This window comes from Podarcis melisellensis (assembly GCF_964234715.1).
Source record: "Podarcis melisellensis genome assembly, chromosome: 7".
In the NCBI taxonomy this organism is placed as follows: domain Eukaryota; kingdom Metazoa; phylum Chordata; class Lepidosauria; order Squamata; family Lacertidae; genus Podarcis; species Podarcis melisellensis.
Window position 1 is genome coordinate 87,353,263 of NC_138539.1, and position 22,317 is coordinate 87,375,579.

At 46.7% G+C, this 22,317-nt stretch overlaps 1 protein-coding gene across 1 annotated transcript; it reads left to right on the forward strand.

Moving 5' to 3' along the window:
* The first annotated feature begins 519 nt into the window (after window positions 1–519).
* Window positions 520–20,523, forward strand: APBB3 (amyloid beta precursor protein binding family B member 3). The gene is made up of 12 exons (XM_081917843.1): window positions 520–1,200; window positions 7,679–7,857; window positions 9,042–9,118; window positions 9,652–9,712; window positions 12,296–12,442; window positions 13,150–13,277; window positions 13,766–13,880; window positions 14,435–14,522; window positions 14,840–14,923; window positions 15,160–15,275; window positions 18,065–18,253; window positions 18,787–20,523. Exons 1-12 carry the CDS (start codon window positions 834–836, stop codon window positions 19,018–19,020), a joined length of 1,785 nt encoding a protein of 594 aa, XP_081773969.1. The 5' UTR covers window positions 520–833; the 3' UTR covers window positions 19,021–20,523.
* Window positions 20,524–22,317: the final 1,794 nt, after the last annotated feature.

Consider the following 22,317-nt stretch of genomic DNA (forward strand, 5'->3'; position numbering starts at 1 on the left):
CCCTTATTTTGGCTGCTGGTCCCTTATTTTTGAGGCTGCTAGTCCCTTATTTTCAAATCTGTAAGTTTACAGCTATGCTTCTGATGTCCCTCCCAAGTTCTGACCCACAGAGGGTGGACGTGTTTCAAGGCACAGAAGAAGCATCATAGTGGATAGCTGGATGAAGTTGCTGACCCAGTGTGTGACAACTGTGAAAAGGGTGAATTCCATGATAGGAGTCGTTGGGAAAGGGATTGAAAATAAGACTACCAGTATCATAATGCCATTATACAAAGTGTCATTATACATGATGTGAGACTACACTTGTACTGTAATACAGTACTGTGCGCAGTTCTGGCCACCTCACTGCAAAGAGGACATTGTGGAGCTGGAAAGGAGGCAGAAAAGGCAAGCAAAATGATCAAGGGGTTAGAGCAGGTTACAATATTTTGGGCTGTTTCGTTTAGAAAAATGTCTAATAAGGGGAACATGTTAAGAGGTGTATAAAAGGAAGTGGGGAAGGAGTTTTTCTCTCTCATAATGCTGGAACACTGGGGTTCTCCAATTAAGCTAAATGTTGGAACATTCAGGGCAGGCTAAATAATTAGCTACCTCAAGAGGCTTTAATGGCCACCCACTTGGATTGCGTTAAAAGAGGGCGGGAGAAATTTATGGAGTGTTTGTGGCTGTGTTCTGGCTCCAATGCTTGAGGCAGTGTGCCTCAGAATACCAGTTGCTGGGAATCTCAGGTGTGGAAAGCTCTGGTGGGCTTATCAGGGGCATGTGGTCCACCAGTTTGAGAGCAGGATGTTGGACGAGGTGGGTCCTTGGCCTGATCCAGGAAGGCTCTTTTGATGTTTCCCCCCCAGCCTGTTTACTCGGAAGTAAGATCAGCAGACACTTCCTCCCACCTTGGGCTGCCATTCTGTGCACGCTCAGTTTGGGAGGCCAAGTCCCACTGGAGCCCGTGGGCCTCTTGCGTCACGGCTTTGGATCGCCCTCCCTCGTCAGCATCTCTCTCCTCCCGGATCTGCCCAGTCCGCGCTCTTCGCTCCGCCCGCCCCGCATTCTGGGGCCGGCCTCTGGCACAGCGCTGCTCCTGCTGCTGCTGCTGCTGCCGTCGCCGCCGTCCTCCGCGCTCGGGGCTGCTCGCCGCCCGACCGAGCGAAGCCATGCTCGGCAAGGACTATATGCTGGCCATCATCCTGGTCAACTGCGACGGTAAGAGCAAGGGGCGCCGGCTGGGGTGGGGGAAGATGGTCGCGGTGCCCACCCGGGGGTGCTGGGGGCGCAGCCCCAAGTGGAGCCCCCTCCGGAGAGCGGGGGCCGCGGAAGAGCCAGGCGGGCGTGATCGCGCGAGAGCGCGCCTCTTCCCTTCGCCTGCCCGGCTGTTTTGGAAGGGGCGCCCGGACTACCCCCCCCCCCCAGCCCCGTGCGGGGAGCATTGCCTCGTGTTCCCACCCCGCTCACCGGCCGGCTTGGGACTTCGGGCTCTTCGGCCAAGTTCTGCTCCCGGGGAGTTGGGTGAGGGGTTACCCAGTGGCTCGGCTGTTTGTCGCTTGGGGAGAAAAGGAGGGAGTGGGAAACTTGCTGTCGAGGAAAGGGTTATGGCGACCCCTTGCACTTCGTGCTTTTCTCGACGCCGTGGGGCAGAGGACAAGCGCCGCCTGTTGTCCCGCTCTCTAGCTTTGCGTTGGGGCGGGGGCAGCCTCCGGGGAGCTTTCCATGGTTCTGAAAGGAGAAGCCCGCTGTACCCTAGGGAAAGTTGGCTCGAGTTCTGAAATCCCCCTTGAGTTCCCCAACTTCACAGGATTAGGAATACAACACACACGCAGAGGATAAATATTTCATCAGTTTCTTACAGTGTGCAGAATAGAAAGGCAAGCCTGCGATGACTGGCATCGTCAGAGGGTTCTACAGGGCCAACAAGAACCCAGTCTAAATACAACTGTATGGAAGAAGGTCCCTTCAAGTTCAGTGGAATTCATTCCCATGAGATACGCTTAGGATCTCAATCTAATAGTGCAGGGATAACCACCTTCTGAATTACACTCACTCCCCGTTGCTCTCATATTGACAGGAGAGCTCTTACTTCAGGCACTCTGAACTGCAAGAAAGTCTCCAGGGAACCATAGCAAGTTCTGCACCATAGGCATCCACCTGGCCACTGTGAGAACATGATGCCGGACTAGATAACCCATTGTCCTGACCTAGTAGGGCCTTCTGATGTTCTTCCTTGTTTCACTCACCAGCCCTGCCTACCCCCACACCACCCCCAGCAAATCCACTCATCTCACTTTACCCCTCACCAAAGCCACCAATACTCTCCCTTTATGCCTTGCCAAAGCCACCTCTCTCCTTACTCAAAACTCCCTCTCCTTACTCATGAAAGCCTAACTCACCATCTGCTCACCCCTTAGAACACATCCAACATCAGCTTGCTGACCTGGGCCCTCACCAGCCTTGGCTGGCTGCCTCCCTCCCTCCCTCCCTCCTCCTTGCCTTCCAATGCTGCTGCCATGGCCCAGCAGCTCTGGGGCCATGAGGGAGGGTCCTTGTCAAAAAGGGGGTGGGGAGGGGAGAAATGTAGTTATGAAGTTGCCTGCATGCTTCAAGGGTAGGAAGCCATACACTTGGGTGTAATATCACTAACCAAACCTGTGCAGTCTATGCTACAGGACCTCTGGTATATCAACATGGTTATTTTGATGTTTTATTTGTTTCTTACAATGAAAGTTTAAGATAAAATAAACAACAGATCCGCTTCAATTTCAATAGTTTTACATAGTGTCCTCTAAAATAAACCACCAAGATAAAGTTCATTGTGGTATACTACACAGTAAAAATAACAGATCCAGTGCTTGCCAGCATCACAAAAAACAAGCAAACATTTATCTAGGCATGGATCTTCATGAGTTTTGCAGAGGGTGACAAAAAAACCAACAAATCATGGAAAATATATGTGGATACAGGGGCGAACTATGGTTTGATGGTGGTTTTGAGGAGCTCCCTTTTGAAAAAGGATGAGGACCCATAGGGATCTATACCTCAGGTCAATGGTTCAGTCAATAGGAACAGATGTGATCTGTGATGTGGTACTGCTGATAAGCCTGTGAAAAAAACTGAAGTTTCAAGAGGATGGGTGTTCCCTGGTCTGACATGGGTGTATATGTGTGCATGTTTCTCCTGTCTCTGCCACTCCATTCTGTCTATCTGTCTGTTGTCTGTCTTTGTCTCTTTCTCCAGTTCTTTCTTCCACTTGGATTCATGTGGCATCCTACTATCGCCTCACCTTCCCCTTCATTACTATGTTTTCCTTCTCTCAGTCACCCAGATCATTCTCCTTCCTCTCTGATACTCGCTTTCCTTCTTACTTCTTGGTCATTTTGTTTGCTGTTCAGATCTGAGCCTGAGCCTTAAAAAGCACACAGAGCTTTGCATTTTGCTCTTCCCACCACCTCCTCCAGCTGTATGTACTCATAATAAAAGGGGTAGTGAGGACAGAGAGGGGGCACACACAGGTCTTACATGTGCCAGGGGAGGTCCTCATAACTGCCATTGCATCCATAGATGCCATATTGACATTCCAAACCTGGGCAAATACAAGCATATTTGCCTGGTGCTGGCAAGACAAGAAACTTGGTGCCAGTGCACCTCTGTGTCAAGAGCATTTAATAGGCACGGCACCACACCCTCTCCTTGGTTACCACCTGCCAATTGTCACTTAAAATGTAGCTGGGTCTGTTTGAGAAGAGCTATGTTATTTGGAGATTCTCAAGATTCACTCTCAAAGCCAAAATTTTGCTCTGAACCTGTAAGATTTGCAAAGAGAGCAGGATTGTGCTAAAGATAAGTATGGTACTTGCTAAGAAAATCACTCCCACACAATTTCCCAGCTTTTTTGAGCCCATCTGCTGCCTTTTTCCAGGAGGGGAAATGCTTCCATTTCTTTGCAAATAAAAATGAAGGAAAGTTACTACCATCCCTCATCCCAAATATTCCACCCCCAAGGAGTTGTGGACATCACTGTTCTAGCCAAATCAATCCCATCTATGAAAGCTGCATTTCCTTGATTAAATTCTCAGAGCTTGGCACAAGCGTGAACATTTATTGGTTTGCCAAGGTAGGGAGGAGGAAGGTTAAGATGTTATTTTCCCCTCTGTGCAACCATTTTAGTAAAGAGACAGTAGAAGAGGCAATTCTACTGTACAAATGGTCCTTAGCAGCACAGATCTTATAAGAAGCCACCATACAAAAGCCTATCGAACAAAATACTATGGGGAGATGCACAAATTATCTAACTTCTTTTCTTCTTACTCTCTTGCAGTATGAATTTGCTCAGAGCTGTAGTGATAGGGAGGATGTGTTTAACCCGTTTCCCACTGACCATTTGGCAATTAGCGTGGCCAGATGTAAAAGCAGACAGTGTTCTGTAATAGTTGTGTAGAAGTGGGAGTTTTAGAAGGGGCAGCATATGTGACAAGCTATGCCTGCTCCAAGTCCCATTTCTGCATAACTATTCAAGGTGTAGGTGTTCTGTCCTCTTTCACGTCTCATAACTCAGTCAACACACTTTGATTATGAAGGGGCCTTGAGGGGAATCCTGTGGTTTAATGAAAGCTGTTATTAGAAGCTCTAATTCTGGGTAGGGTTGAGTGTTCCTAGTTGCTGTCATATTCTAATAGTTGGAGTGCACACAGAATTAGGGACTATTTCTTTCGTGTAATTTTGGGCAAGTCAACACACAGCCTGGTGTGTAGGCCTATGCACATAGAGGGCTATGGGAAAGAACCTGTAAATCTCTGCCTACCCTGCCAATCTACATCATCTTTCTTATTAACTCGCTGTTTAGTATGAATAGCTTCTCCATTCCAGTTCCCAAACCCCACAACAGAGAAAATTATGCCTACTGCTACCTCACTGATGTTTGTTTGTTGTTTTGCTTCTTAAAGAATAATGCATTATTCTTCAATGATCTCTCCTTTTTATTCTTGCTGATCTTCAGATTGCACCATTACTGACCAACTGATTCTCTACAGAGGGCAAGTTAGTGGTGGACTTGGTTAGATGCTAATCCTTTGTTATGTCCTTGCATTTGGAAGTCAGCAGCTGACAGTTTCTTTGCCAAATCTGACTCACTTGTGATGCTAGATAATGAAAGTGGGAAAAGGATGGAGTGCCATTTGTGGCATTTGGATACAAATAGGCCGAGTTGGACAGTGGAGGGTTGGGGCTTCATTCCCACCACATTCCTTTATGCAGGTGGTCTTACAGCAAAATTAGCTGTTGGTCTAACTCCCATTCCAAGCTGGGAGAAACTTGCCTCCCACATTCCTTGGATTTTGAAGGAAAAGAGAGGCCAGGCAAATGGAAGACACTCTATTTCTCTTTGCAAAATGTGGATATCATCAATTTTTCCAAAGTGGGTACTTCTGAAACAATAGCAGATGGCAGAGGTAAATGATTAAAACTAGAACTCAGCTTTGGTTGAATTAAGATGTCAGCTCACTGCCTGAGCTACGCTGAGTATGAATTTCAGGGCAGGGCACTATTTGGAGGAAATGGAAAATTGGAGCATTCTTTTTCAGGAAAACTTGCCAGATCCGCTATCAATTTCCAGGATTTTCAGAAAAACTTTTAGACAGTCTGTTATAGAAAAAATACAAACCTGAAAGACCAACAATTTTGCTATGATTTGGATTTAAGTCTGCTTCCCCAGGCGAGAATACACACAAGACTTGTTTGTGTGTTCACCTGAACACTTGTAGCCTCAAAGTGGGTATGGGCAGAGATGAGCGTGCTTAAGCCCCATTCTAACAGCCCCTGGGCACACAGGCTTCCTTTTAGACATCTGTACAGGGTTTCTAAGTGCATTCATGGGAACATGCTTCAAATCCTCATTGTGAAGAAAAACCCTGATAAGACAGGGATCCTGACAGTGATAAGGTCTCTAAGCACATTCAACCGAATGCAAGTGGCTGGGACTTTCATGCGCAGCCCTTCTTGTCCCCACTTTGAGCCTGCACAAGTTCAGGAAATTGCCTGAATGGGGGCATCCTTAAGGTGAAGTCAACAAGCTTTAATTTTCATTTTCAACTAGTTAATTGGGAGCCAGTTTGATGAATCCAGTGGCAGTCAGGACAATTTGTCTATTGCCTCTAACAGTTAAGTTCTTGCTGTGCTTGTGCATACTGATTAGTCACTAGGAGTGCCTGCATTTTGCTCTGGCTACCCTTTCCAGAATGATGTGAACAGTCAGCCACATTCAGTCCAGCCAGAGGTACCCAAATCAAGTGCTACTTGGAGGCTGTTTTATCTTATTCCCCATAGCAACAGCCTCAGTGTATCAGTCTCCTCACATCTAGCATCTTGCCACAAAGTTTGGCACAGTAATAGCTTTGTGTGGCAGGGAGAAAATTGCCCAGCCTGCGAGGTGCGATGCTGCGTGTAAACGGCTTGCCACCTGAAGAAGGCTGCTCTGGAGAATAATTTCAGATGGTCTGTGCGTCATGGCTGTCCATCAGCGCAGCCTTTGCTAGTGCAGGTCAGGCTCTTGGGTGCTGTTTCCTGGGAGACAACTGGCAGTCAGGAAATGTGTGAATGTCAGAAAGCAGTTTGGCTGGTGCTTCTTTGCTCTGATCTCTGCAGGCGGGAAGTGTCAACCTCTGTGCTGCTACTTCTGGCAGCTGGTAGAGCCACTCTAAAGGATGGCGAGACCTGATTAAATAGAATGCAGTTTGGCAGGCAAGAGACAGCAGGGCCTGCAGTATGTAATTGAATGGCAAGTGATGGATTATTCACCTTCTGTCCCCTCCATACTGGGAGAATCAACAGGATAATAAAGCAGAAGGGGCACACTGACCTTTGGGTATTTTTAGCTGTGTGCGCTGGGGCAGATACAGTTACGGTCATAGCTCTGCTCCTGGAAGTCCTGCAGGGAAACAGCAGGTTTCACATTCTGGTGCCTGTACATTCATTCTCCAGGAAAGTAGAGTGAGGGAAACTGGGCTCCATCTCCCTCCTCATTAAAACCGTGCTTTTTAGGATTTCCAGAAATTTTGCATACTGCTTCTGACACTGAAGATTGTGCATAGACATCATGATTAGTAGCCACTGATAGCTTTTTCCTTCATGCCTTTTAAAAGCCGTCCAAGTTGGTGGCCATCACCACTGTTTCTGGGAACAAATTCCGTGGTTTTACTATGTGCTCTGCTTCTGGTATCTGTGTGATGGCCGTGGGGGTTGTGGGTATTGATTTCACATCTTTACAGTGTTGAGTCTTCTGTTCAATGCTGAACACCCCACTGTGTAATGTTACTACATCCTTGACTTTTGTTAACTCTTTATTAACCAGCTAGGGAGAAGAAGGCTTTAAGTTTAACCCTTGCAAATATAGGAGTAAATACTGACTGAAATTTTCCACTGGAATGCCCAGCAAGGACTGGACAAGGGGATCAGAAATATTCTGCGGTTTGTAAGAATAGATGGAAGCTTGTAAATGTATATCCTTCATGCACCTGTCCTCTGTTGTTATTCCACATTAGATTTTTCAGCTGGAATATTCAGAAATGATGTGTCTTGAAACAGAGAGAGTGGCATTTTGATGTATCTTTTTTCTACCTTTCTGTAGAAGCTGTTGTCACCATCCTTTGAAATGAAACTTGTCCTTTTCCTCATCTGAAGTCTTTTCTCTCTTTAGACAACCTATGGAACGACCAGAATCTGGAGGCAGATCTTGATCTTCCCCCAGGATGGAGGAAAATCCACGACTCCTCTGGGACCTACTACTGGCATGTGCCCACGGGCACCACCCAGTGGCAACACCCATCTTGCCCCTCTGGTTTAGCACACACTGGGGAAGCTGCATTGCCAGAAACGGTATCAGGATTCCAAAGCTTTTGTGTGTATGATTGACAGGACCCATGTGAAAAGTAATGCCAGCAGCCCAACCCTTGTTCTCTCTAGGGCTGCTGTTTCTTTACATATACCCATAAATGCAGACTTGCCTGTCTCTCGTGGTGACACATATACAGAGCCTTGTGTGGTAAAATTTAACAGAGTAGTAACTGTGTACTGTCAATCCCACCTGGCACCATTTTTGTAGGTTTGCATGCTTCTGCATGATCTTCTTGTTCTTACTGGGCAACAGGGACTTCTGGCTTACAAAGCTGACTCCATTGACTGATAACATCCAGAGGGCATGAACTGGGATGGGGTCAACTGAGTCCCTCGACTGGGTGAACAGCTGTGGAGAGAGGGAGATTACAGCTGCATTTTCCATGGCGCTTCTGCTGTAAAATGCAATGTCTTAAAAAGCCTAAATTCGTTTACTTGGATTGATTTCAGTGGGTCTTCCAGGTATGTTTAGGATTGTAGCATTAGTCAGCAGAAGCTATCCAGTAAGGCACTGTGAATGCCTAGGATAAAATAGATGTAATCAATGCTAAGATCTATTGATTTGCCATAATGATCTTTTTTTATTCATGCAGTAAAGTAACATTGTCTATTGGGGTACCAAACTGCTTTCCATTAGGACTTGGCTCAATGCATCTGTTTTGAAAATCATGATAGAATTTGCGTTTTTAGAAGAAAACAAATGGAGAGTACAACAAAATATGCCCTCAGCTCCTTTCACAAGTTCTCTCCTTCACAGCTCCAGCCAGCCCAAAACAGAAGTCCTTGTAGTGCTGTTTGGGGTTTGCAGATGACATGTTTTTTTTCTTTCCCACCTTTCTGAAATGTTCCTGTGCTGTCTAAATAGTGCTAAAGGACTCAGTACTTCATTAGAAGTGTGGGGATAAGAGCTTTTTAATATCAAGGTATAGTACTCCAGACTACTATAGTGGCTTAAGCTGGCCAATTCCCTCTCCCCCTCCTCCCGGGATTTTCCTTTCTTTTTTATATAAAGAAATCCTCACAAATGTTTCATAGCTCAACTGCTCGCAACCATAGACTGAATTTCTACATACACACTTTAGCTGCTTGGCTGGGCCTCAATGTTAATAAAACAACAGTGCCACATTCTCTTCACTTTCACAACCTTCTTTTCTGTCTTCATCCAGGATCTTCAGGTTGCAACAGTAAGACGTCTGCCAAGGGAGAGACCTATCCCAAGTCCGATGGCATCGCTGCCCAGAAGGTAGGGTTGTCTCCTGGGGGCAGGAGCATTTCATCCAAACACTAGGGCACATCGAATCTGAGTAAAAGTGAAAGAGGGCTCTAGGACCTGTTCATGGTCTCTTCAGGTGACCTCACAGGTAACCCAGCTCTGTGCAGATGCAGAAGCAAGCAGGTTTGTTTCCATCCCACAAGTCTTTGGTCTAACTTTTGAGTTATAAAGAAATACTGATCCTCTGCTCCAATCTCCATCCTACTCAGATGGCTCCACCAAAATGGGAAAGGACTGGGTTTTGCAAAGTACAGGCTGGAGGTGCCTGGTCCCTGCAAATCACATCAATAGGGTTAGAGCTGACAAGCCTTTGGTTAGGACCAATGGAGGCTGGAACCATTGAATTAAACTTAATGTAAGTGAATTAAACTTAATGATGTGTTGGAGAGTTGAGAGAACGATGGGATCCACAGCTGCCACTCTGGGGATGAAGAGACGCTCGCTAGAGTTATGCCACGACTGAGAACCTCCATGTCACTGCTATGCTTGTCTACCTGTTACAGGACATCAGTGAGCTGGCATGGGGAGGAGCATCACCAGGGCAACCCAGAGCTTGGCTCCAAGGTACAGTCAGGTGAGGTGGGGGACACAGGGGGTACGTAGCTCAGAAACCTGGCTGATTGAGGAAGCCCCTTTCTTTGAGGCAAGGGGTCCAGATTCAGCATAGGTAAGGCCCTTCCTTGGAGGCTGCTGCAGAAAATTTACCCCTCTGTGAGCTTTGTTTGTTTCTTTATTAAATTTGTATACTGCCCTATACCCATATATCTTGGGGCAGTTCACAACACAATATATCAGGCTCTGCATTGGAACCTGGGAGTCTCTCTTATTTTGGAGAAGCTGGCATGTGTCACCTTCTGGTACTGTTCTGAAAATCATGGCAACTGCTTTGAATATTCCCTTGGCATTTTACAGTGCATTCCCAGTATCACTCAATATGTTTTAACTACCCTTTCATTCATGTGAAAGATTGGCTAGATGGTATAAATGAGTAATCTATGCATGTTGAGTAGTCTTATCCATGTCCTTTGTGATGTTCCCTCAACTATCCTTGAACCTTGTGGCCCCTTTCCTTGATAAAATAGCTTATCAAGTAACTGAACTATTTTTAACTAGTTAACCTATGGTTAACCTATGTGGTTTTTTTTTAAAAAAACTGAATGATACCTCTCTTAAAATTATTTTTAAAAATTACAAGCTCCTTCCCCAGAACTTAAACACAGCCCAAGTATTTTGAAATCTATTGTTTTAGTTGGATAAGTTGTAATTTTAATTGTGAACTGCCTTGTGTGCTGTGCTTGGTGAAGACAGATGACTAACTGTGCCACACATCCCTGTTGTCAGATTACTATAAACATGTATAAAGTACCCTGCCTCAGAAGAATAAGTTATTCAGTCCAGAGTTACCTAATACCTAATCAGAATTAAACAGCTCTTAAATCACACAGCACTGCAAGTCCAATTTATAGCAAAATAGTAATTAAAGAATGCTTGAGGAAGCAGGGGAGGGAAGGACTTTCTAAAAGCAAATTTTCAGGATTGGAACTTCTACCACTTCCAGTCAGATATTATCTGCAGAAGAACTTGTCTCTGATGTGGGCAGGAGATAATGGCCTACCCTTTTACGTAGGTTTATGCTTGACAGCATCTCCCTGCGGTATCATTTTGAGAGTTCACATACAATTACACAAAGCTGGTTTGCTGTTTCCTTCTCTCACCTGAAGGCGTGCCGCCCAACTTTTTTGGAGCCAAAACCAGGATGCGTGTCTTCTGGGATGCGCTCCTGGGTGCCACATGAAATCATGGCCCTTAAAAAGTGATTTTTGTTCAGGGCAAAAGCACAGCGCAAGAGTGCAGCACCCAAAATGGCCACCACAATCTCCCATGAAGAAACAGGATGTCCTGGGGCACTTGGGAAGTATGGAAATGAGGGGAAGTGTTTTTCCTACATGGGTAAATAATTAGAGATTTGGAGTAAGGCAATTAAAGACTAGTTCACTGACACACCAGTCTGAGCTATGAATCCTTAACAAGCTACAATTTGATGAGGGAAAATAAGCTAGGAAAGCCTCACTTTCTATACCTCTAGCCCAGGGGCTGAGTGTGACCCTCCAGGCCTCTTTCCCCAGACCCTCCCTGGCCCTGCACCCTCCTTGAATGTTTCTGCCTGCCTGGGATGTGTCACTGAACACTGATAATGCTTACTGATTGTCTAGGTGGAGGACAGAGAGGGGCATGAGTAGGAACTCATCTATTGTGCAAAGGTGAAAACCACATTTCTTAGAATAATGGAACTGTAGAGTTGGAAGGGACCCCAAGGGTCATCTAGTCCAGTCCCTCTTGCTCCACCCACTTTTGCCTCTGGCGTGTGAGCCATGTCCCCTCCAAAAGATTGCAGCCCTCAGGCTAAAAAAAGTTCCCCATCCCTAATCTAGTGGGACAACCTATGAATAAGGACAGACATGAGGACTCCTTTGTGACATGTTGTTGTTGTTGTTTAGTCGTTTAGTCGTGTCCGACTCTTCGTGACCCCATGGACCAGAGCACGCCAGGCACCTCTGTCCTCCACTGCCTCCCGCAGTTTGGTCAAACTCATGCTGGTAACCTCGAAAACACTATCCAACCATCTCGTCCTCTGTCGCCCCCTTCTCCTTGTGCCCTCCATCTTTCCCAACATCAGGGTCTTCTCCAGGGAGTCTTCTCTTCTCATGAGGTGGCCAAAGTACTGGAGCCTCAGCTTCACAATCTGTCCTTCCAGTGAGCACTCAGGGTTGATTTCCTTCAGTATGGAGAGGTTTGATCTTCTTGCAGTCCATGGGACTCTCAAGAGTCTCCTCCAGCACCAGAATTCAAAAGCATCAATTCTTCGGCCATCAGCCTTCTTTATGGTCCAGCTCTCACTTTGTGAGCTCTCACTTTGTGACATACAATGTGGTAAAGAATTTGGCAGTGATGGTATCAGTTGATGTTCTCCGGAAGTGTTCATGATGGCTAGATTTGAGGTACAGTCAGGGAGGGAGGGGCTGCTCCAGTTCACATGAGCTGAAACGTTCACAAAAAGCTGCCAATGGCCTGGGCTGCATAGCCAATGGTGAGCTAGGAAGGCTGGAGACACGCCTTACGGTAACCCCTCTGCCCCTCTCTTGCCAGTGCTTCGTTGTGCGTTCGTTGGGCTGGGTAGAAATCCCTGAGGAAGACTTGGCTCCTGGCAAGAGTAGCATTGCCGTGAATAACTGCATCCAGCAGCTCTCCCAGAACAAGTGTGACGACTGGGACCCTGCGGACAGGTGGGGCGAGGTGAGTGCGGGAGGCCCAGGGAGAGATCTACTCAAATGTGTTCTCCCACATAGACTTCCAGCAGCCCTTGTGCTGAATGCAGCCATAGGGGCCAACTCCTATGGGGACGGGCATTGCCCTTCCAATGGTGTGCTGGTACCATATCTTGTGGTCAATTATGTGAGATGGGGTTTACCTGCCACTGGCGGAGGAAGGGAGTGTGGTAGGTGCGGTCCGCCCCGGGTGTCATCCATGGGGGGGTTTGACATCACTGCCCCGCCCCCCTGGGACGCCTGCCCCACTCCTGCAGGTGACTAGCCCCACCCCCGGGTGCACAGCATGTGTGCCACTCTGGGCACTGAAGCAACTAGCTCCACCTCTGTCTGCCCCCTCCATATTTTATTCAAGTTGCCACCCTTCAATGGAGCAATTGATTTCCTGGGTCTAGGCACTGCTTTGCATCCTTTCCGCCTTTGACAGGGACCCAGGCATGAGCTGCTGGGTGTCCCCATGCCTCTTCCTTGTACATATTTGCCAAAAATGCACCCATTCAGTCCATGGCATTACATACAGGTGTTCCTATGCACTGCTGGGTGGATAAACATGCCAGTCCCTGTTTTCCCTAGGAAAGGGATATCATTATCGCTCTAGTTGCAAGAGGCAAGTGGAATTTTTTTCCTACCCCTGCACTGTATCTCAGTTACAGTCCTATAGTCTTCCCTTTTCAGGGCCAAAACATGGTGATGATCCTGAAGAAGGACACAATGAGTTTAGTGGATCCTTTGGACCAGAGCCTCATCCACTCCCAACCCATCATCAACATCCGTGTCTGGGGTGTGGGATGCAACCACGGCAGGTGAGGGAACCTTTGCTCTGGGGTTGAAGAGGAGAGGGCATTTTCTGCTGCTGGAAATTAATATGAAGGACAACTCCTCGGTCTTGTAGCATTGCACCAAAGTGGAGTATGGAGCCACAGGTCCTGTAGGAGGGAGAATCTTGAAATTGTGGTCTCTCTCTCTCTCTCTCTCTCTCTCTCTCTCTCTCTCTCTCTCTCTCTCCCTCTTTCTCTCTCTGTGTTGATCTTGCTGTCCTCGCCTTGCCACGAGGTCCTTCTGCTCACTACAAAGAAACCTTTGCTCTTCTTGCCAGAAACTATTACAGCTGATAGCACACAGACCATTAAGAGGGTTGCTTCTTGAGGGATTCTGCATTAACCAGATTCTTCTTTCTTTCCCTACATGCTGTGCTTGACCCAAGGGACAGGTAAGGCCCCTTCTTCCTTCTGCAGCAAGGACCAGTGCCTGGAGCCCTGCCCTTGCTTACTGGGCTCTCCTCTCCTTGCAGGGATTTTGCTTTCGTGGCCAGTGACAAGGACACGTGTATGCTGAAGTGCCACGTCTTCCACTGCAATGTGCCTGCCAAGGCCATTGCCAAGGCCCTGCATGAAATGTGCTCCAAGGTATCCCTGCTGATTCTGGCATGGTTCTTTCCCTACATACACACATGCACACACGAGGAAGGAAGAGTGTCCCAACCCCTGAAGTGCAGCGCCAGTCCCCTGCACCAGGCTGCTCTCATTTTGCAAGGAGGTGGCAGGTGGAATTTCATCCTGGTTGGCTGGGGGCTGGAAGAAATTCCTCTGAACCATGTATTCATTGGACCTCTGTATTAAATGAATCTTGTCAGATTTCTAGGAGTCTAGCAGTCCTTGTTGGTGGAGGGGCACAGCTATAAGGAGAGTGGCAATTCTGTGCGTGCTTACTTGGCAGTAAGTCCTACTGAAAGAAGGGGAACCTACTTCTGAGTAAACATTCATAAAGCAAATGGGATTCCCATTTGAATTGCAACTTCTAGCCATGTCATTGAAGACTGGGAATGTTCTTTCTATACTTTCTCCTGGGTTACCATCTAGGAGGGTCTTCTCCCTGAGCTTTGCCACCACCACTATTCAGGTTTAGGTGGGAAGTTCCAGCAGGTGGTCCCAACTTTTCATGACCTTTCTCTGTATTACAGATCATGGCTGAGCGAGCCGTGGCAAGTAGCAGCCTCAGCCGATCTGTTACCTTTGAACCTGTCACTCCAGATGACGTCTCTCTACAAGGTAACAAAAGTTACAAATCCCATGAGTCCCTTTCTGGGGCACCTGTCAGCACTTTATCAGTTCCGTGCTCTGACAGAATTGAAGTCATTATTCCCATCCTTGGTCTAAAGAAGCACCCCTGCTTCTTTCTTGAAATAAAGTGATGGTTTGGCTAATAGGACTCCCCACCCCGCCAGTTGGCTGGGAGAAGGTTGAGATAACCCTCAGAACTGTGTCTGGGAAGAGGAGAGGTTGTTCCATCAGGCGAACAGAAATGTTTGTGCTGATGAAGCATTTGTTTCAGTGTGACGTTGAATTCCTCCTTTTGCTTCGGGCAGTTGATATTCTGGATGCCGTGGGAGAGTCTGTCCGGAAATATGAAGCTTTGTATATTGGCACCTCACCAGTGTCCAAGGCCATGGGTAAGTAGCTGTGCTCTTTGAATTCTGCTACCTATCTCTGGTGTGTTCAATGGGTGAAGTTATTGCTTATGGGGCACCTCCTCTTTACCAAGTCTGTCAACCCCTAAAATCTGAAGCAGGGGCCCTTCTCTGTGCCCCAGTTATGGTGGAAGTCTTGAGAGAACCCTGTTCTCTGGCTGATGAGCATTCTCACTTTCCCTTGGATCACCCATTTATTTCTTGCCTCCCCACTTCAGGGATGGATGTGCTAAATACTGCCATCGAAGACCTGGTGGGCAGCCGTGGCCGTGACCAGTGGACTCCATCTGTTGTCAGTGTTTCAGACTCAGTGATGCAAGCAGACCAAGCTGAGGTAAGGCTCCTTGTGATACTGGCCACCCTGGCAGCTTTCTCCTCCTACCAAGTGACATGACAGTAGCCATCCTATCTGGCATCCTGCTTGCCCCAGAGGCTGAGAGACTGGAAGAGGAGCTAGACCAGAATGACAAGAGGACCGTTGGACTTTAGTATTTTACTGTACGCTAGCCATTTTCCATGGCAATTATGTGATCTAGACAAAGCTAAGCACTTTCAGATCCCATTTATTTCAGTGAAAGAGATTGATGCAACTGCTTAATTCTCCCACCAAAATCAATGGAACCTTAAAGTGCTTAGTTTTGGCTGGATCATACAAGTCCAATTGATTTCAATCACAGAGTTGAACAGTTTCATTGATCTTTTCCACTGAAATCAATGGGACTGGATTGTGTGGATAGTATGATTTAATTTATTAAATACAAATTTGGAAAATAGTTCACTAGTGGGCATGCAAACCCCTCATTAGCCTTTTTTGTTCCCAGTGATTTCAGTTTTCAGAGAACAGATGGCAAACACAATAAGACTCTGAATCAAGTCCAGAGAAAGTGACTTGTAGCTGGTTTGTTCTATTGATTTCAATGAGAACTAATCACAAGTTTCTGTGGAATGAGGCTGAGACAGTTACAAAACATCTTTCCTTTTATTGATCTTTTTTTAAAAAAATTGCTGCCTGCACAAACCCTTTTTAGTCATAAATATATATTTCTGAAACTGAAGGCAGAACTACAAGAAATTTGTTTGAATAAACATTGGTGCAGTCAGAGAAAATACCGATACATTATGTTCATAGGCTCTCACAAAATAAAACAAACTGTCTATAAGAATTATGTGCTGGTGGCAGTTCTAATTGTTAGGCACAGTCTCAAAGCAGGATACCAGAATAATGCTGCCACTTAAGATATACATTTTAGCGGTAGTCACAACTCATTAGGAGGCATTGCTGGGGTCTCCATTGAGATCCTGCATGTGCACTGACAGCTTCCTTGGTTCACTTGAGTATTCTTTACTCTGCACACCCCTTCACATGTCTTTTTAAAAAATCAACCTTCTACTGCACACCAAGAGTGCCAAAGGGTGAAGAAGGAATTAAGAAAGGAAGCAGTGGAGGGTAACATCAGGGGGACAGAAAAGTCTATTGTAGAAAACTGCTGCAGCCCATATCCTTTACATATATATATATAGTTAAGACCTTTCTTTGGATGGACTGAATTGGTACAGAGACAGCAAAAATGATATTACCGTATTTTTCACCCTATAGGACACACTTTTCCCCCTCCAAAAATGAAGGGGAAATGTGTGTGCGTCCTATGGGGCGAATGCAAGCTTTCGCTGAAGCCTGGGAGAGCGAGAGGGGTCAGTGTGTACCAACCCCTCTTGCTCTCCAGGCTTCAGGAAGCTATCCCCCCAGCCCGGCAAGCTCCGGGAGTGATGGCGAAGCTGCACACAACTTCACCATCACTCTGGGACCCATTCTGGGGGCTGGGGTCGGGGGAAGCTCGGGCTTCCCCCATCCCCAGCCCCGCAAGCTCCGAGAGTGATGGCAAAGCTGTGCGCAACTTCGCCATCGCTCTCTGACTCTCCAGGCTTCGCGCAGCTCTCCACAAGCGGTGGGAGCCTGGCACTGGGCTCCCACGGCTTGCGGAGAGTTGCCTGCATGCCAAAGCCTGGGCGCTCTGAGCTCAGCACACCCAGACTTCAAGCTTTGCGCAGCTCTCCGCAAGCCGTGGAAGCTGCCTGTTCTGGCGGCTGGGGTCCGGGGAAGCTCGGGCTTCCCCCGCCCCAGCCCCGCGCCTGGAGGGGAAATAATTTTCCCCCTTTATTTCCCCCCCAAAAAAACTAGGTGCACCTTATGGGCCGGTGCATCCTATGGGGTGAAAAATATGGTATCTGGTGAAAGAAATTACTAAAGAGTTGCCCGTGATACACGCTGGGCAGCAGCATTTTCCCACTGTTTCCTAATACCTTATGAGATCCCCCCCTTCTTTTGCTAATTTCTGCCAAATGGTTGAGCACCTGGCACGTACCATTTTATTTTAGTAAAATTGTGAAAGTGGTTGGGATTTTCCCCTGGAGCTGCACTGAGCCTCTGGGGGTGCTGCACAACTATGGGGAAGACCCCCTCCCTGCTTTCCAGTTCCAAAGGAAGGCTAGAGATGGTGCTCAAAATTCCTCTGCAACACACTGCCTGGCTTTACGTTCCCTCTGCAATCCTATATACATTTATGGAGGAGGAAGCCCCAATGAATACAAGGTAATTCTGTCCCTGAAGGAGAGGGACAGAATCTTAGTGACCACATATTTTGGGCTGGTTACTAAAGTCAACCACAGTTTGTGGTTCCCTCTGGATCTCATTGCTGTAAGGATTACAGAAAGATAATCGAGAGCCCTGCTCAAGGACTTCCGCTTGTGCAACAGGGATTCCCTCTCCCCACCCCACCCCAACAACTGGCTCTGAGGGGTCAGAAGAGCTCCAAGAACAGTGCATGGGTGGGGGGAGGAGAGGGGAGATCATTCCATCAGGCAAGCTGCAGTATAACAATGAAATCTACCTTTTTTCTTATTGTTTTCATTTAGCATGCTTTACAATGTTGGAAGCCTATGCTATGATTATGTATTGAATTTGTATATCAAGGCCACTGCATCAGGTTTATTAGAATGTGCACACAGGTTCAATATTTGGCCTAGGACATATAAATATTAGTACCTTGGATAAAACTGAAGTGCAGGAAGAATGGTGGCCTGGATGCATCCTTAAGTCTAATCTCTTTTGTGTTCTTTCTTGAGGCTGAGGATGAGGACGGCTCTTGCCTGTGGGAATGTCAGGTCCGCTATGTGACTTTTATTGGGATTGGGAAAGACGCCCACACCTTCGCACTCATTACTGACATGGGCCAACAACGTTTCCAGTGCACAGCTTTTTGGTGTGAGCCAGATGCCGGCACCATCTCAGAAGCGGTGCAGGCCGCATGCATGGTAAATGCCAAGACACTTAAGCTGGGCTTGCTCAGTAGTTCATGTCCTTTTATTTATTGACTACATTTACATCCCACCTTTTTTCCACCAAAGGATCCCAGGCGCCATACGTAAGGTTCCCTTCCAAACACTGGCCACGCACTGTTGAGCTTCTGCAAGGGGGCTGCACCCTTTGCAAGGCCTCTTAACCAACACTGCCCACTTTGAGCTTCAGAGTGGACCAATCTCACCCCACCTCCACCCCATCAGTTAGAAACCCTAGTGTTTGATCTCTGCCCTCAGCAGTTTCAAAGCATCTGAAGCTGGGATCCTGCATGAAAGGTTCTCATATGTTCATTGTAAGCACTGATGATGCTGTTGGAGCTCTCTCTCTCCCCCCTTCCCCACTTATAAATGTGGTGCTCCGAGCTTTATAAGCCTATATCACAGACTGAAAGAATTTATGTCAGGAAATAACTAGATTCAGCAACCACCAGGTTTTGGTAAGCTCTGCCCTTTGTAAATCCACAATGATTTGCTTTTTTTTTTGGTAGGTCCAGTATCAAAAGTGCTTAGTGGCTTCTACATCGCGAATGAGACCAAAGAGTGGCTCACGCTCCATCCTGAAGATGAAAAGGACAGTGTCAGTCGACTCGCCAGTCTGTTCCTTTCCTGTCACAGGGCACTCCCTGCAGAAAAATGGCAACGCGGCCACTACACGCAAGAGGGGTTTATTCTCATTCTTCGAAGCATTTCGCCAAAAACATTCCATACTACACACCCCTTAGCCCAAAATATATGGTGTGAGAAAGGGATGTGGGCCCCTCGTGATACTTAACAGTGGCCTTCCTTTGATATCCAGGTTCAGAATGTAAATAGCGTACTTTTGTCTGTTGACTCTTTCATTGAATCTAAGAGCCAACAGATCCAAGCAAATCTGGCCGCTGAGAGAGGTCTGTGGCTGATCCTAGACATGTTATGCATAGTTTTGCTAGTCCTTTGCCATGTAGATGCTATGAGAAGGAGGCAATGTTGTTTTCAGGGGGAAGAATAAACAAAGCTGCACCTGAATGTTCCGACAATGTTCCCTGGCATGTGGAGTAGGCAGCACCCAGCGCATCACACAGGCTTAAAACGTTGCTCCTGTTTGCTCAGGGTGGGTTATGGAACAGGGCAGAGCAGGCATGCCAGCTTGAAGCAGTAGCTCCACTTGGTTTTTGCAGTAAAAGCTGTGAGTATCGCTACTCTTCCTTCCCCAGCTTGTAGCATGAATGCTTGGCGTACGAAACCTGACTGCAACCCTAGGCAGGCCATGGAACAGCCACTCGTGTTAATTTGCGGCAGCAAATAGATGCTTGTGAGCCTCTGGATTTATCAAATGTCAGTACAGATACACATTTCCCTTGAAAAGTGACAAATAGTCTCTTCTTTTTGAACTGGCACACTGAGATATAAGGACTCTCTCAATCCTCCTCCCTCCCTAAATCTGCTCCCTAACAGTTTAGGGGGCACACAGGGGGAGGAGGGGGGGTCCACGTTTTATTGTGCAATTGGATGTTCTTCACACAGTGCTATGTTACACTGTTCCATCGATGCCACCACACTATTATCTCTTCACAGTGTAGCCTGCAACAGGCCTGTGTTTCTTTGGCAACGTCTGGGCTAATCCTTTAACTTCTGTACATGCTGTAGCAACTATTCTTTTGAAACAAGCCAGTGACCATAATGAAGCCTAGAATAATCAAAGGGTGCACTTAGTTCCAGTGCTCACTAGCAAAATGTCTGGTATGTGAGTGAGAGAGTCATCAGCACTCATTACTGTCCTAATAACACCAGCATGCCTAGTCAGGCACTTGGATTGGGAACAATGAATTGACCAGGCCATCACTGTAGGACCCAATGCTGGCTAGCAACTCTGACAGACAAAAGTGATTCACACTTGTAAGATGCAGGTAAGGAGAATATAAAGCTGCCTGTGGATTCTCTCCCCCCCCCCCATTTTTTTAAAAAAAGAAAGAGCCTATAAATATTGAGAGCTTATTGCACCAACATTGGCAAAAGTGACTGCTGAGTCTCATTTGATCTGTGTCCAGAAATGGGGAGTGAGGCTGGTGCGATGAAAGGGTAAATCTCCAAACACGTTCCTTTCTTTTCTGTTTGGGAGATAAGGTAACCCATCAACTTTATCTTATTTATAACTAGCCCCAGATTAAGATAGACTCAAGTCTACCTCAGTGATACTTTATATCTGATCATTTGTGCAAATAAACTACTAATATGGAAGAAATCTAGAGTTGTTTTATCTTTGGTCTCTGTTTCCAGGTAATTTTATTGGGGCTAGAATGAGCTGCTGATCTGGGTGGGAAATGAATGACTTCCCTTTGGTGTCACTGTCCAGTGCCAACTCTATGGCCATGCTCACTTCAAGGCTAAATTGGAAGTGGAAAATGCCAAGTTCTGAATGAGGAGCTGAGTCCTTTTCTATGATATAAGTAGGCAGAAAGGGGGATAGGCAGCAAGTAAGCCTAGACTGAATAGCTCCTGCCTCCTGTGGTTTGTTACCTACCATGAATGGCAGCCGAGAAGTGGAGTAAATGGAAGGAGTGAATGGATATTAGCAGGAACAGTGTGAGGTCTGCCATCTGTACAGCTGCTCATTTTCAAATGTGCCTTGGTCCAAAGAGTAGGGATATCTGCAGAGATTAGTCCTTTAGGAGAAAAACTACCAAAGGCCTATTAAAGCCCAAAGATAAATGCCTCCATACAGAGGGAACGTCTATGAAAGGGATCAAGGCCCAATGAAAACAACCTATGAGAAATTCAGGATTGTACCTTTGCGGTACGCTTAAGGACAGGAATCTTGTGATTGAACTCAAACACTGAAAATATAGTAATTCGTGCTGGATTAATTTTAGACAAAGCTGTTAAAATGACTTAACCCAAAGGGCTTATGGAAATACTGGGCCTTGGGCTGTGCACTTTTATGAAACGAAAAGGCAAAGATGCAACAGACCATTAGCTGTGCAGACATTGGCATGCAATAAAACAAAAACTCTGTACAGTCATACGTTTGCTTCAGGTTGAATCTTTTCAGGCTGCGTCCTGCGGCGACCCAGAAGCAATGGAATGGGTTACTTCCAGGTTTTGCCGCTCGCGCATGCGCAGACGCTCAGAATGATGTCACACACATGCACAGACACGACGAATCGTGACCCGCGCATGCGCAGATGCACAGACTGGGTTGCATTCTGTTCATGATGCGAACGGGGCTCTGGAATGGATCCCGTCCACATTCACAGCAATGCATGTGCAATGCTGTGGGGGAACCGTAAGGAGAGCCTGCTGGATCAAGCCAGGGGCCCATCTAGCCCAGCAACCTATTCTCACAGTGGCCAACCAGATGCCTTGCGGGGAGCCCAAAAGACCTGAGCATAACCGCACTCTACTGTCCTGTGGTTTCAAGCAACTGGTATTCAGAAGCGTCACCGCCATCAATCATGGAGAAAGAACAGAGCTATCACCAGGGTTATTAGCCAAGTGGAGTATGTGTAGGAAATACAATACAATTTTTTGTTTTATTATATCATATAAACAGGCAGGCAAACAAATGTCATATAATCCACACAGTGACTGAGATGCAATGCCTATCTCTAGCTACAACACATAAGGAGGATTATGGTAAAGATAGCAAGGTCACTTAATATGGGAAATATCATAATGACAGCAGCATTGATTGACAACTAGCATGAAAAAAGAGTCACATGTCCTGCTGGTATGATTGCCAGGATGCTCCAAGATGAAGCTAATAAAATGCAGAACTAGTCATGCGTGAGCTGCAGTGATTGCCAAAAAGGGCAAACCAAAGATGAAAACTTTTGCCATCTATATCCCTCTAGTTAGGTTACGGCAATGTGTTATAAGGAGGCTGTCTTGGAAGATGGTTCAGAAACTCCAGCTGGTGCAACATTTTAAGCATATTACACTGATCCTGGCCCAACTACACTAGCTGCCAATTAGTTTCTGGGCCCAATTCAAGGTGCTGGCTTTGCCCTATAAAGTCTTAAATGGCTCAGGATCATACTACC

What these genes read in the sequence shown, in the direction of transcription:
- APBB3 (XM_081917843.1), top strand. Translation starts at nt 834, where the DNA reads ATGTTTCCCCCCCAGCCTGTTTACTCGGAAGTAAGATCAGCAGACACT. An exon ending in AAGCTGCATTGCCAGAAACG is followed by an intron (nt 7,858 to 9,041) that starts GTATCAGGATTC and finishes GTCTTCATCCAG; the next exon opens with GATCTTCAGGTTGCAACAGT. An exon ending in ACCCAGAGCTTGGCTCCAAG is followed by an intron (nt 9,713 to 12,295) that starts GTACAGTCAGGT and finishes CTCTCTTGCCAG; the next exon opens with TGCTTCGTTGTGCGTTCGTT.